This window comes from Macaca nemestrina, chromosome 1 (assembly GCF_043159975.1).
Source record: "Macaca nemestrina isolate mMacNem1 chromosome 1, mMacNem.hap1, whole genome shotgun sequence".
NCBI classification, from domain to species: domain Eukaryota; kingdom Metazoa; phylum Chordata; class Mammalia; order Primates; family Cercopithecidae; genus Macaca; species Macaca nemestrina.
In genome coordinates, this window is record NC_092125.1 from 221,862,754 (window position 1) to 221,875,181 (window position 12,428).

The 12,428-nt window shown below is 56.1% G+C and overlaps 1 protein-coding gene across 2 annotated transcripts in view; it reads right to left on the reverse strand.

The window, feature by feature from the left end:
* The window catches only part of LOC105473177 (TNF receptor superfamily member 1B), a 43,136-nt gene extending 36,444 nt beyond the window's left edge, over positions 1-6,692 (reverse strand). For both annotated transcript variants that reach the window (XM_011726835.2, XM_011726834.2), the window contains exon 1: positions 6,468-6,692. In XM_011726835.2, coding sequence (XP_011725137.1) covers positions 6,468-6,545 — 78 coding nt within the window. In that variant the 5' untranslated portion in view covers positions 6,546-6,692. The remainder of the gene's footprint in view (positions 1-6,467) is intronic.
* Positions 6,693-12,428: the final 5,736 nt, after the last annotated feature.

Below are 12,428 nucleotides of genomic sequence, written 5' to 3' on the forward strand. Positions count from 1 at the left end.
AGTGTGGGGAAGGGGAAAGGATCTAGCTCTTGAACTTGAAAAGGTGCCACCTAGGTACCAAGGGGCAGAGAGGCAAACCCCAGCTCTGCCTAAGGAGCTCCACCACGTCCTTCATGAAGGCTGACAGGCAGCCGTAAATTCTCGATGGCCCTGGGGCCTGAGTCAGGAAATCATTCCACCCAAAGCAAGTGAGATTGAGGTCAGCAAGCAGAAGAGAATCTGGGGAACCAAGATATTGACAGTGGGGAGTCCTGGGCTCTCCCTCCTGGGGACTTTTAGATACCCCACCCCCAACCTGTGGCCTTTGTCAAGTATACTCAAAGCTGACACTTCCCCAATATTCTACGAAAGCATTGGAACCAGGGCTGTTAGGTTTCACAGGTAGGGATGCTTAGCCCCAGAGAGGTTAAGTAACCCAAGCAAGGTAGCACAGCGAGCCAGTGACAGTGCTCAGATGGGAACTGTGATCTCCCAACACCCGGGTCAGCGCTCCTTCCTCGGAGCCATGCTGCCTTAGAAGTCACTTGGAGGCAGAAAATGGACAGCATGACCTCAGAAGAGCCCCCACAGGGCATCCCCTTCTCAGGGTCACAAGTAACCAGAACTTTCAGCAGCACAGAGGCTGGAGATGAAGGAGGTTTGGGAGAGCGCCTGGAATCTTCCCGTGCCCATCTTGCAAGCTGAAGCCTTGGGCACTGTCTCTGTGCCTCACCAAAGGTACCCCTCACTCACCCCCAAAACACACAGCCCCTGTTACTCACTAAAAGGGGTGGTGAAGGGAGGGGAGGTGAGATCCTGACCCCGCCGCCTTTGCCACAATATGGTGTCCTAAGACCAGGCTGCCAAGCAGTGGGTATGAGAGGCCCCGTCAGGGGGCACTGGGGCAGAAGCACAGACAGGAAAAGGCAGGGAGGAAAGAAGTTGCTCTCTGAGGTGATGGGCAGCAAAGCCACTTAGACAGGAACTCTGGGCAACTGCAGGGCTGCCAACCAAGCTTCCGGGCCCTGGGGCTGAGAGCAGAGAGTCTGACTCCACAGGGGTCCCCGCCTAGGCCTAAGCACCACCCCACGGCCCAGAGAGTCAGGTCAGACCTGCAAAGCCACCAATGGCTCAAATAGCTGCCAATGCCAGGATTAGAAAGCACTTTTAATCCTGACAGTCAGTCCGTGAGGCTAGGATTACTCCCATTTTACAGATAAGAACACAGAGGCTCCGAGGGATAGAAAGACTTGTCAAGGTCACACAGCCAGTAAAACAGCAGAGCAATGACTCGAGGTTTATCTGATTCAGAGGCCTGGGCTTTTTCCCAGAGTCATCAGTGCTGCTTCCCTGTGCCCAGACGAGGGTCCAGAACTGGGAGCCACAGCACCTCTCCTTTGTTCCTGTTCATCCCATGGCACCTCAAACCTCAGCTTCCCTCCTTGCCCACTTCTGGGTAAATCACACGCATTCTGGGGTCCTGAGTCACCGTCGGTAAGTGGCCCCATCCCTCACTACACTAGGGATGTCGAGGGGGTGAGCAATTTGGGGAGAGGACCCTTAACCTCAGCAGACCCCATTCAATGGGATGGGGAGCCCAGAAAAATATCCCAAGAGATGGAGGCAAACAGAACCCCACCCTGCCACCACTGACTTTTCAAACCCCCTGTCTCCTCATCTGTAAAACAGGGCCATTATCAAGGTCAAAGTCAGATGAATGTTTTTTGAACACTTACTATGTGCCAGACACTGTCCTAGGCCAGTAGTTCTCAATCAGGGGCAATCCCCCAACCCCAAAGGACACTTAGCAATATCTGGAGACATTTTTGTCACAAGGGAGGGTGGCGCTACTGCCATCCGGTAAGTAGAGGCCAGGGATGCTGCTAAATATCCTACAGCTCACAGGACAGCCCCGCAACAAAGAATTAAATGTCGAGGACGCTGAGATTGAAAAACCCTATTCTAGGCTAGAGTCTACAGTGGTGAATGAGTCCCTGCCCTCACGGTACTTACAATCTTGTGGGAGGACATAATAAAAGTGAAAGAAATAGAATAGGTCAAGAGCATTATACAGGAACACAAAGCAGGTCGGGGAGAGAGAGCACCTGGCAGGGAGCATTTACAGGCAGGATTGTCTACTTCAGCAGAAGGAAGTGAGGGAAGGAGACCAAGGGACATCAGCAGGAGTAGTATTGGAGGTGAGGTGGGGAAGCGAGTGCAAAGGCCCTGGGGCAGGTGTGTGCGCAGCACATCTGAGGACAGAAAAGCATGGCTCAAAAGCGAGAATGGGGCCAGGCACGGTGGCTCACGCCTGTAATCCCAGCACTTTGGGAGGCCAAGGCAGGTGGATCACTTGAGTTCAGGAGTTCGAGACCAGCCTGGCCAACATGACAAAACCCTGTCTCTACTTTAAAAAAAAAAAAAAAATTAGCCAGGTGTGGTTGCACACACCTATAATCCCAGCTACTTGGGAGGCTGGGATGCCCTTATGACCTTGGCTGAGCTAGTAAGCCTACGTTCTCATCTGTGGATGTGGTGTTCCCTGGCTGGCCCTTGTCACAGAGCCATGGGTGTGAACATGGGTGAGGTGGGAAAATTACTTGAACCCAGGAGGTGGAGGTTGCAGTGAGCAGAGACTGTGCCACTGCACTCCAGTCTGGGCGACGGAGTAAGACTCTGTCTCAATAAAATAAATAAATAAAAAGAAGAAGAAGAAGTGAGAATGGGCCAGGCACAGTGGCACGTGCTTGTAATCCCAGCACTTCGGGAGGCTGAGGTGGGAGGATCACTTGAGGTCAGGGGTTCAAGACCATCCTGGGCAACATGGTGACACCTCGACTCTACTAAAAATACAAAAAATACAAATAAATTAGTTGGGCATGGTGGTGCACTCCTGTAGTTCCAGCTACTCTGGAGGCTGAGGCAGGAGAATCACTTGAACTCAAGAAGCAGATGGAAGCTGCAGTGAGCTGAGATGTCGCCACTGCAATCCAGCCTGAGCAACAGAGCAAGACTCCATCTCAAAAAAAAAGCAGGTTGGTGTAGAGTCGGGTGTAACATACACGCCATGGCTCTGGCAAAACTCTTCCCCTTCCCATGCACAACTGTCCCGGCTACTCCTCCAGGCAACATTGCATAGTAAGGGCCATAAAGCATCACCCAGCCCTGGGGAGGGACAGTGCTACGGGGAGCCACTGTGCCAGGCGCCAGGATGACAGGGTCACCTCTGACATAAGAATGACTGGCAGGCTCTCAGCCTTTCACACCCATGGCTCTGTGACAAGGGCCAGGCAGGGAACACTTTCCACATCCACAGATGAGAACATAGGCTTACTAGCTCAGCCAAGGTCATAAGGGCAGTTGGGACAGAGCCCAGGCCTGTGAGGTCTGTGACCTGTTGGTAGTGCAGCTCCTAGAGGGTTGGAGCTGGATCTTGAGGTCCCCAGAGCCAGGCACTGGGCTGGGCTTGGAGTAGGTGTGTCCATGAATTTTTGAGGAATGAATAAATAAATGGCCCCACCTCAGGGTGCCTGACCACCTACCCACTGGCCTCTAAAGAGGTGCCTGACCAACAGACTATACCCTCAGTCAACACACAGGCTCCCCACTGGGATTTCAGACAGAGGACAAATAGACAGAGACGTGGTGGAAGGAGGGAAGAGCCCCCAGGGCCAGCAGGTACCCCAGATCACCCAACTCCTCTCCGAGGTCCAGCCTGGGAGCTCCCAACCTCTCCCCTAACCTGAACTGGCCCCAGGCCCTGGGTGATGAGGAGGCAAACAGCAGCACCTCAGCACCAAGACTTCCAGGGGGGAGGTGGGCCAGGCCCATCAGGCAGAGACCCCTTATCCTTCTCCCCAGACAGCCCAGGCCCTGCTCGTCCCCATCAGAGGCACCAAGCACTCACCTACTGCCAGCTTTACTGCGATCTCTTTGTCAAATGAATAAATGACTAAGTGAATGAATGATCTTTTCCATACCAGCTGGCAGATAAGACTTTTAAACGGGGCAAAAGCCCTGCGGCAGTGAGTCAGCTGCATCCACGGCTAGCTCAGGTCTCCTGGAGCTCCTTCTGCAGCTCAGTTGACTTCCATCCTGAGAACCCACTGTGTATGAGGGCCTGGCTGGGAGCAGGGGTGCAGATACGGGCACTGGGAGGGTGCTGTGAAAGGAGCTTTGGAATCAGGCAGACCTGCATTCAAATCCTACCCCCAGCTCCCCAGCCCCCAGCTCTGTGATCCTGGGAAACGCCTCAGTTTCCACATCTCTAAAAACAAACAGCACCACCCACCTCTTGGGAGTTGCTGTAAGGGAGGTTTCAGTGAAATTTTGTGACAAAATACCTAGCCCAGTGCCTGGTACTTCGTGCGTGTTCAGAAATCAGGAGCTATGGTGATGCTACTAATGCAAAGGAGGAGGAACCCATAGTTCCAGCCCTCAAGACACCTTCCATCCACTTAGGGGGTAAAACGCTAGATTAAAAAGCAGAATGCAATCTGTCCTCAAACGGAACAGAAGGGCCTGGGAGTTCGAAGAGAAGATCAAATCCAACTGAGAAGCAGGAAAGGCTTTCCCGGAGAGAATGGCATTTGCAGAAGGCCTTGAAGGATAGGGGTAAGGAGTGTCCCTTGGAGAGCGGACGGCACAGACACTGCTTTTGGCACAATGACACACACGATGACCATCGTCAGTTCTACAGAGGCTGGGGGTGGAAGAAGAGCTCAGGTACCTTACTCTGGCCTGGGATCTCCAGGGGAGTTTCTGCCCCGACCATTGGGAGCTACAGGAGGCTCCCCAGGCAAACGGAGAGGTGCCTCACGCTTGAGAAGGGTCTCTCTGCCACGGATCAGCGGGAGAGGGGGCAGGGCCTGGAGACCAGCTACAAGGCTGTGGCAATAGTCCGGGTGGGGTGGTGGGGAGCAGGGATGAGGGAGGAGGGAATCTGAGCTGCTACAGGAGCTGGTCAGGAGGGGAAGGAAGTGGGAGGGAACCCGCTCCAGCTACTCCAGGACTGCAGCCTGGTGTCCTGAAGAGCCCTGTGCCTGCCAGCCCTCTCCCATCCAGGGGCTTGCATGACCCCAGAGTTCACCCAGGCAGGCCCAAGCTCAGTGGCAGGAAGACCCCCTCTGAGGCCAGAGTCTATGGCATGATCCCAAAGTCAAGCTGGGGACCACAGTCATCCCCATTCACACTCGGCCCTAGAGTGGGGACTCTCCGGACCCAAAGGCCACCCAGGACTTACTCTGGGGCAGTTCTCCAGGACCCACTCCTGACACCCACTGTGGGTGAGTCAATTCTAGTCTGGCAGCCCCCATCTCCACCCACAAGAACTGGACTCTTTGGCCTCAGATCAACGAGTCACCTTATGTCCCCACAGAAGCCAGTGCCACCTCCTACCTTCCTCCTCGGTCAAGATGTCAGATGGGGGCAGATGGGCCACGTGTCCATCAGGGGCGGCTCTGAGGAAGGATGAACGCCCACCTTCCCTGCAGTCTCAGGGCACAGGGGCCAAGGGCAGGAGAGACCCCCTTTGGAGGAAGAGTTCCCCCAGGCCCTTCCATGAAATACAGGTTCTCTGAGCCTCAGTTTTCTTCTGTAAAAAATGGGTTATCTTATCTTACCAAACCACGGAGACAGTCAAAAAAATGGGATAATCCTATGTTACCAAACCAGGAGACAGTCAAAAAAAGGCAAAGGGTACACAGTCCCTTGTACGCCCGTTGCTATTGTGGGAGTGATGTTCATAGGAGCCCTGGGGTTTCTGCTGTTTCCATTTTCCTGCGGCCCCTGGAGACTTCATTTGCCTTGCTCGATTACCAACCCCGACCTCCCGCGCTTCCCCTGCCCCCAGAGGCCACAGAAAGCAGACTCTGCAGTAGCCCCCAGACGCCTCGGGAGGAAGCAGACAGGCAGCTCGCCCTCCAGTTGTGCCCTCAGTGGGCCTGACACACACCTGGCCCTGCTCTTCAGACACAGGACCCTGGTATTTCTAAGAAATCGGAAAACCGTCGCCCAGAGGAAGAGGAAGTCTTCTGAAGAGGGTGCCTGGCGTGGGCAGTGGGGCAGCGCCCCAGCACAGCCCCTTCTCCACCGCGTGGGAGGGAAGGGCTGTCGCGGCAGTCACCGGGGTGAGGGAAAAGGGGTCCCGGGTCTAGCGGGGGTCTGCCCAGGGCTCGCTGCTCAGCCCCAAACGCCCTGGCCTGCGCTCGCGGAGGAACCAGGGTGCGCTCCTGTCACGACGCGGGTAAGAGGGGTTTCGGGGGCCGGAGTTGCGCCCCGAGCGCACGTGTACGGGCCCGGGGTCCCCGGCGGGTCCCTAGAGGTGTGCGGCGCGTGTCTGACGCGGATGGGGGGCGGCGACTCGGACTTCCAGCCTCCCAGCCCGTGACAGCGCCCCAGGAGAGCGCGGCCCGGGCACCCGAAGGCTGCGCACCAGTCGGGTGGGCATGCGTGGCGGCTGTCCCCCGTGGGCCGCGCGAGTCACCCACCTGGGCGGGCAAAGCGTGCCCCGCGGCCCAGAGCTCCAGTCCAACGGCCAGCGCGGCCCAGACAGCGGCGGGCGCCATGGGTGCGGGCGGGATCCGGTTGCCCCCTGCCCTCGCGCCCTCGCGCCCTCGCAGCGCAGCGCCTTCTCCCCAGGCTCCGCTGTGCTCGCCAGCCGGCGGCGACTGAAAGCGAAAGCCCGCGCTGCAGCGGGCCAGAGGCCAAGCGGCGGGGCGGGGCAGGGCGGGGCCAGCCGGCCTTGGACACGCCTCCTCCACGCCCCTCCCCAGCCTCTGCTGGGCCTCCGACCCGACCACCCCAGCATCGCCGGGCCAATACCTCCAGCGTCACTCCCAGCACTCGGTGACCCTTCAACCTCCTCCTATCGTCCCCTCCTCTTCGAGTCACCATCTCCACCTGCCCGGCCTCCACCTGCCCTCCCAGCTCCCACAGGTTTCCCTGTCCCGTGAGGGTGAGGCACTAATTTGGAACAACATCCCCCAAAGCTGACACCTGCTTTAGGGGAACCAAGAGAATTCTAGATCATTCGCTCATTTAGACTCTATTTTAAGTATATTTAATTCTTATTTTTTAGTTTTTTTAGAGACAAGGTCTCACTCTGTCACCCATAGCTCACTGCAGCCTCCAACTCCTGGTCTCAAGCGATCCTCCCACCTCAGCCTCCAGAGTAGCTGGGACTACAGGCTCGGGCCACCATGCTGAGCTGATTTTTTTGTACAGACGGAGTTTCGCCATGTTGCCCAGGCTGGTCTCGAACTCCTGAGCTCAAGTGCTCTTCCCACCCTCAAGTGATCTTCCCACCTGTGGCCTCCCAAGGTGCTGGGATTATAGGTGTAAGCCACTGCACCTGGCTTGTTTAGACTCCAGAGCCAGATCACCTGGATCTGGATCTCTGAACTCACCTCATGGGACTATTCTAAAAATTTAAAGATATGTAATATACATAATGCAGTCTGTACTTTATATATACTTAAGTATCTACATATATAACAATAGGCATTTATAAATCTTGGCTGTTGTTACTACTCTTCATGTGTTCATTTGTCCGTAAACATGCATCCAGCCCTTCTGACAGTGAGAAGACTCTGCACTTCCCTGTTCAAGTCTGCTGCCCAGGCAGTGGGCAGATGAACAGAGGCTGGGAGAGAAAGTCACCTGGGAAGCTGTGGGGCCCTGAGGGGCTGCTGAGGCCAGGCCCAGGAGAGCTGGCTTCCCCAGGATTTACATCATGACTGAGCACCCATTCCAGCTGTGATCTGTCCCCCGATCCCCACTTTGAGTGCCAGCCCTAATACAAGTCCAGCCCTGCAGGGCCAGAGCACATTCCTCCAGCCCTGGATTACGGGGATCCTAGCCCCCAGCACATAGGGCATTTCTAAGGGTTGGGGGTGGACTGGGTGGCAGGAGGCGATTCTCTTCCCAGTTTCCTCACTGCAGGCCGCCTGAAGATACAGAGACCCTTGCTCTGGGCCACCAGCCCCACAGCGGAGCCTGCAAGGATGGTGCTTCTAGGTGCTGAGTGAGAAACTGGGAAGTGGCTCCTTGGGGATGGAAAACCCCACCTCCTAACCAGGAGGCTGGGAAATCACCTGGTTTCCACATGTTTCTGTGATATGGGCCACGCTGAAGGTGTGGCTGGTGTGACCCACAGCCTTAACTCTGCAGAGAGGCTCAGCCACTGGACAGGCATGCAGAGCTCTTCTGGCCCTTAAGAGAATTGCCTGGGAGCAGCTCCAAGGACTACTTGATCCCTAAAATAGAGCCGAAGGCAGGAGGGAGATGTCACCTGGTGGAAGCAGGGGACAATAGTTCTCTCCAGTTGTCCCCCACACACCTCAAGACCAATGGGTCCCACAGACTCTCCGCACACCCCCCCAACCCAACAACCGGCTCCCCCTGCCAGTTTCCCTATCCCAGTGAATGGCACCATCACCTCCTGAAGGCAGGGATCCTCCCAGGCTTAGGTCCCATCCTGAGAGCGAATTCAAGTTCTAATCTCTACGCAACATGAGGCTTCTCCCCTTCTCCAGGCCGACCCAGGCTGCTTAAGAGCAGGTGACTTCTCTCTGGACTCTGCCAAGTGCAGTTCCATGGCAGCCAAAGTTGTTACCCATCTGGCATTGGGGCCTTTGGGGACAGTTTCCAGCTCATTCTCTCTGGGGTTCTTATGCAGGTTTCTTGAAGACCTTCTTACTGACTCTGCTGGCCACAGCTCCCCAGCACCAGAAATGCCTGCACCTCCTGCTGGCCACGATTCACCACCTCCCCTTCGGCTCCTACAGGGTGGTGTCCTCCTGGCTTCTCCTGCTGAGGCCGCCTCCCCTACTAGGAAGCACTGTGGGATGGAGATGGCCAGACTGGCCTCCTCGCGGGGGTCCATGGTTGCCTTGCCCTTCGCTGCGCACCTATAGCAGCCCAGCTCACTCTCCGTGTACCCAGGCTCCCTCCAGCAATGCCAGCTCAGGCCCCTCCAGCCACAGGCTCCTTTATTAAGCACCTGCTGTGTGCCAGCCCTGGAGCGTTGGGGACTCAGCAGTGGACAAAATAAACAAGAATCTCCCATCTGTGTTATGTCCTTAAACTCCTAGGATATGAAGCTCCCAGCTGGGTCCCTTGCATCCCCTCCTGCTTGGTGCAGGATAAGAGGAAGTGCCCTCTCCTCTCCAAAGGGCAGCAGGGGGCACTCAGCACCATGGCGACTCCTTCCCCAAAATCTTCTCTCTTGGCTTCTCCAACTCCACATCTTGTTTCGGCTGGAGGTGACGATGGCCAGTTCTGGCTGAGTCAGTTTGTCTCTCCACATGACCTGCATACGTGGTCCGGGACTTTCTCTTCCTGCTGGGGGATTGATCTTGACACTCACCATATTGTACCTGCCACTGGGGAATCCGGTAAAACTCAGTGATAGCAGAGGCAGTGTGGAGGGCCTGGACTCTCTCCTTCTGCCCCACAGCCCAGCCCTGGCTCTATCTCCCACCCATGGTGCTCGGGGCTTCCCAATGAGGCTCTGGCCTTCAGGCTCTGTCCCTGAATCTGCCTCTCCATGGAGTGGTCAGACCCAGCCCTGCAAAGCATAATCCACTCATGCCACTCTCCTAGCCCAGGGCTTCTCAACCCAGAGGTCATTTTACCCCCTCTCCCACCCCAGTACATTTGGCAATGTCTGGAGACATTTTGGGTGGTCACAGCTGCAGGGGGCAGGGAAAGGTGCTGCTGGCATCTTGTAGGTAGAGGCCAGGATTCTGCCGAACATCCCACAACCCTCAGGACAGCCTCATCACAGAGAATCATCCCTCCCAAAACATCCAGAACGCCAAGGTTGAGAAGTAACCTAGCCCATGGCTCCCCATGGCCTTTAGAACTGATTTCAGCCTCGTCCACAAGATGCTGGAGGCCTTCATGTCCTGGCCCAGCTGGCCCACCAGGAAGAGCCCCACCACGAACCCCAGCTCCACACGCTAACTCCCTGGGCATCCGGGGCAACCCTGAGTTCCCACCTCCACGCCTTTGTCCATGCAGGTTCCTCTGCCTGGGGTGCCTTTTCCTCTGTGTTTGTTTGGTGATCACCTACTTGTCCTTCCAGTCACAGCCCCACTCCCGCTCTTTGTGAAACCGCCCTTGACCACACCCCACCAAGCTGGGCAGGATAACATGGTATGTCTACAGACTGTTAGCATAACACTCACTCCGGTATTAGTCGCTTACATGGCCCTCGCCTCTCTTAGTAATTGTGATACTAGCGGTTATGGAAAGATGACTTACACACTTTGTCTTGCACCGGGTGGGGGGCAAGCTTTATGGTATGCTTATCCAGCGAGTACAGGGTACAGTGGGTTCAAACCTGGTTTGGTGGCTTCTCCATAGGCAAGGGGCTCTTCTCAGCATGCAGCTCTCACACTGCTGGACCGTATGATACCCGAGGGTAGGGGGACTTGCTCTTGGTCCCCTCTATTTCCCTTAATTGAGTCCCTTCTTGTGCATCTCCTGTATGTTCTGGCCCAGGAGATACCTAACAGAAGGGGCTTGATAAAGTTGAAGTGAATAAGGACCAAATACAGGACAAAGGGCATGCAGGAGGTGATGAAGGAATGAAGACTTGAGTGAACGAATGAATGAATGAATGGGTACATGGATGTCCGGGTCAAGGCTCAGGAACCCAGTCCAGCCCAATCACTCCCAGGCCCTACGTACCCAACCCAGATTCCCAAGTCATGCACCTGGTAGACTCCCAGTCCCACAGTGCAGAGAAGTCCTCGTTTGCTCCTTGTTGACAACACAGATTTCGAGCAGAGATGGGACTGTGGTCCTCAGGTCCCCAACTCAGGGGCTGCATGTGCAGAATCTGAACTCTTGGCCGGGGGCCCCCTGGAGCCTCTCCTCACTTCCCAGCTCAGTCTACAGCCCTCAGAGGTCCCCTGCCATCTCCCACCCCAGTAGATGGATGACTGGGCTCCTGCAAGCGAGGGTGGAAGAAGGCAGGGCCACGGGCAGGCCACGTGTGCAAGGACAGCCGGTCTGTCAGTTATTGAACACCTACTGTGTACCGGGCATTCTAGTGGATCTTTTGGAGGAGTGGCTTTCCAGCTTTAACCAGCATAAGAATCATCTGGAAGGCTTGTGAAACATGCAGAGTTCTGGGCCCCACATCCATGTCTGTTGAGGGCCTGATGATCTGGCTTTTTAATGGACCGCTCGGTGACTGAGGGGCACCTGCTGAGAAACCGTACAGAGGGTTGAGGTGCAGCAGGTGCTGTGTGTGGCTCAGGGCGGTTTGGAAGGCTGAGCTGTGGTTGTGCTAGGAGGGGCTGTTTCCACCATGGGGAGGTCTCCATGCAATATTCTTTTTGGAGTGAGCTTTCAGAGCCAGCCACAAAGCCAGCTCCTTCTGACCTGGCCTCAGGGTCCCAGTGGGAATCTGTCTTGCAGAGTTGCTTGGACAGCGGGAACCCTACTCCTTCCCTACCAAGGCTGGCCCACAGCCAGGGCAAGTAACCTTTTCTAGTCCCTCTGTCCTGCTTATCTCAGCGCCCTGAATGTGCCGGGCCAGCCCCTTGATGACTCATGTCCTAAAATCACGAACAGGAAGCAGCGTTTAGTGTTAGCCACAGCCCTACAACTGCCTGCTTCATCTGGCCCTCCCACCTGTCCTCCCCCCTTGCCTGGGGCCACGTCTTAGGCTGAGCTGGCCATACCATGCTGTGGGCTGCGGGTACTGGACCGAGAAACACCAGCTCTTGTCCCCATCTCCTTCCAAAGAAGAGGAGGGCCTGGGGGTGCAGCTCCCCCTCTCTCCCAGTACTCAAAGAGGGCCACAGGCAATTTGGGGAAGCAAGCCAAGAGAACCTCCAGGCCTCCTCCTCCCGTTGCTTCACTAAAACCTCCCTGTTCTGAGTGGCCTCTTCCCAGGACTCAACCCCAGAATCAGTCCCAGACCTTCTGGAGAAGACCCTTGGTTTCTAAACCCAGCAAGCGGGACCAGCTAAGACTCAGGAATCCCCATTCTAGCCCCCTTCCTGTGTGACCTTGGGCCAGTGCCTACCCCTCTCTGGGCTTTAGCATCCTCACCTGTAACATGAGAAGTCGGATTTCAGGGGAGGCAGGCTGGGTTCACGCTGTATGCAGCTCCACTTGGCGGTGGCTGCCTGGGGCTCTGTGTTGAGAAAGACTCTGAGCCTGGGCTCTGCAGGAAAAGGTGCAGGATGGCGCAGCCCGGTGTGCCCTGGGTGGGCAGGGGCCAGCCTCAGCACAATCACCTGGCCTTTGCCATCTCTGGATTAGACCAAGTGCCCCTCTTGTCCTGAAGTTGTGTGGAGTGGGGTGCGGGGTGGGTACACCGGATGTGTGCAGTGGGGCACAGCAGGGCTAGGCTTGACTCCAAATCCCTGCCTTTATTGGCACAAAACAGGTCTTGCCTGACCTGTGGGAATGACTGCCCAGGTAGAGGG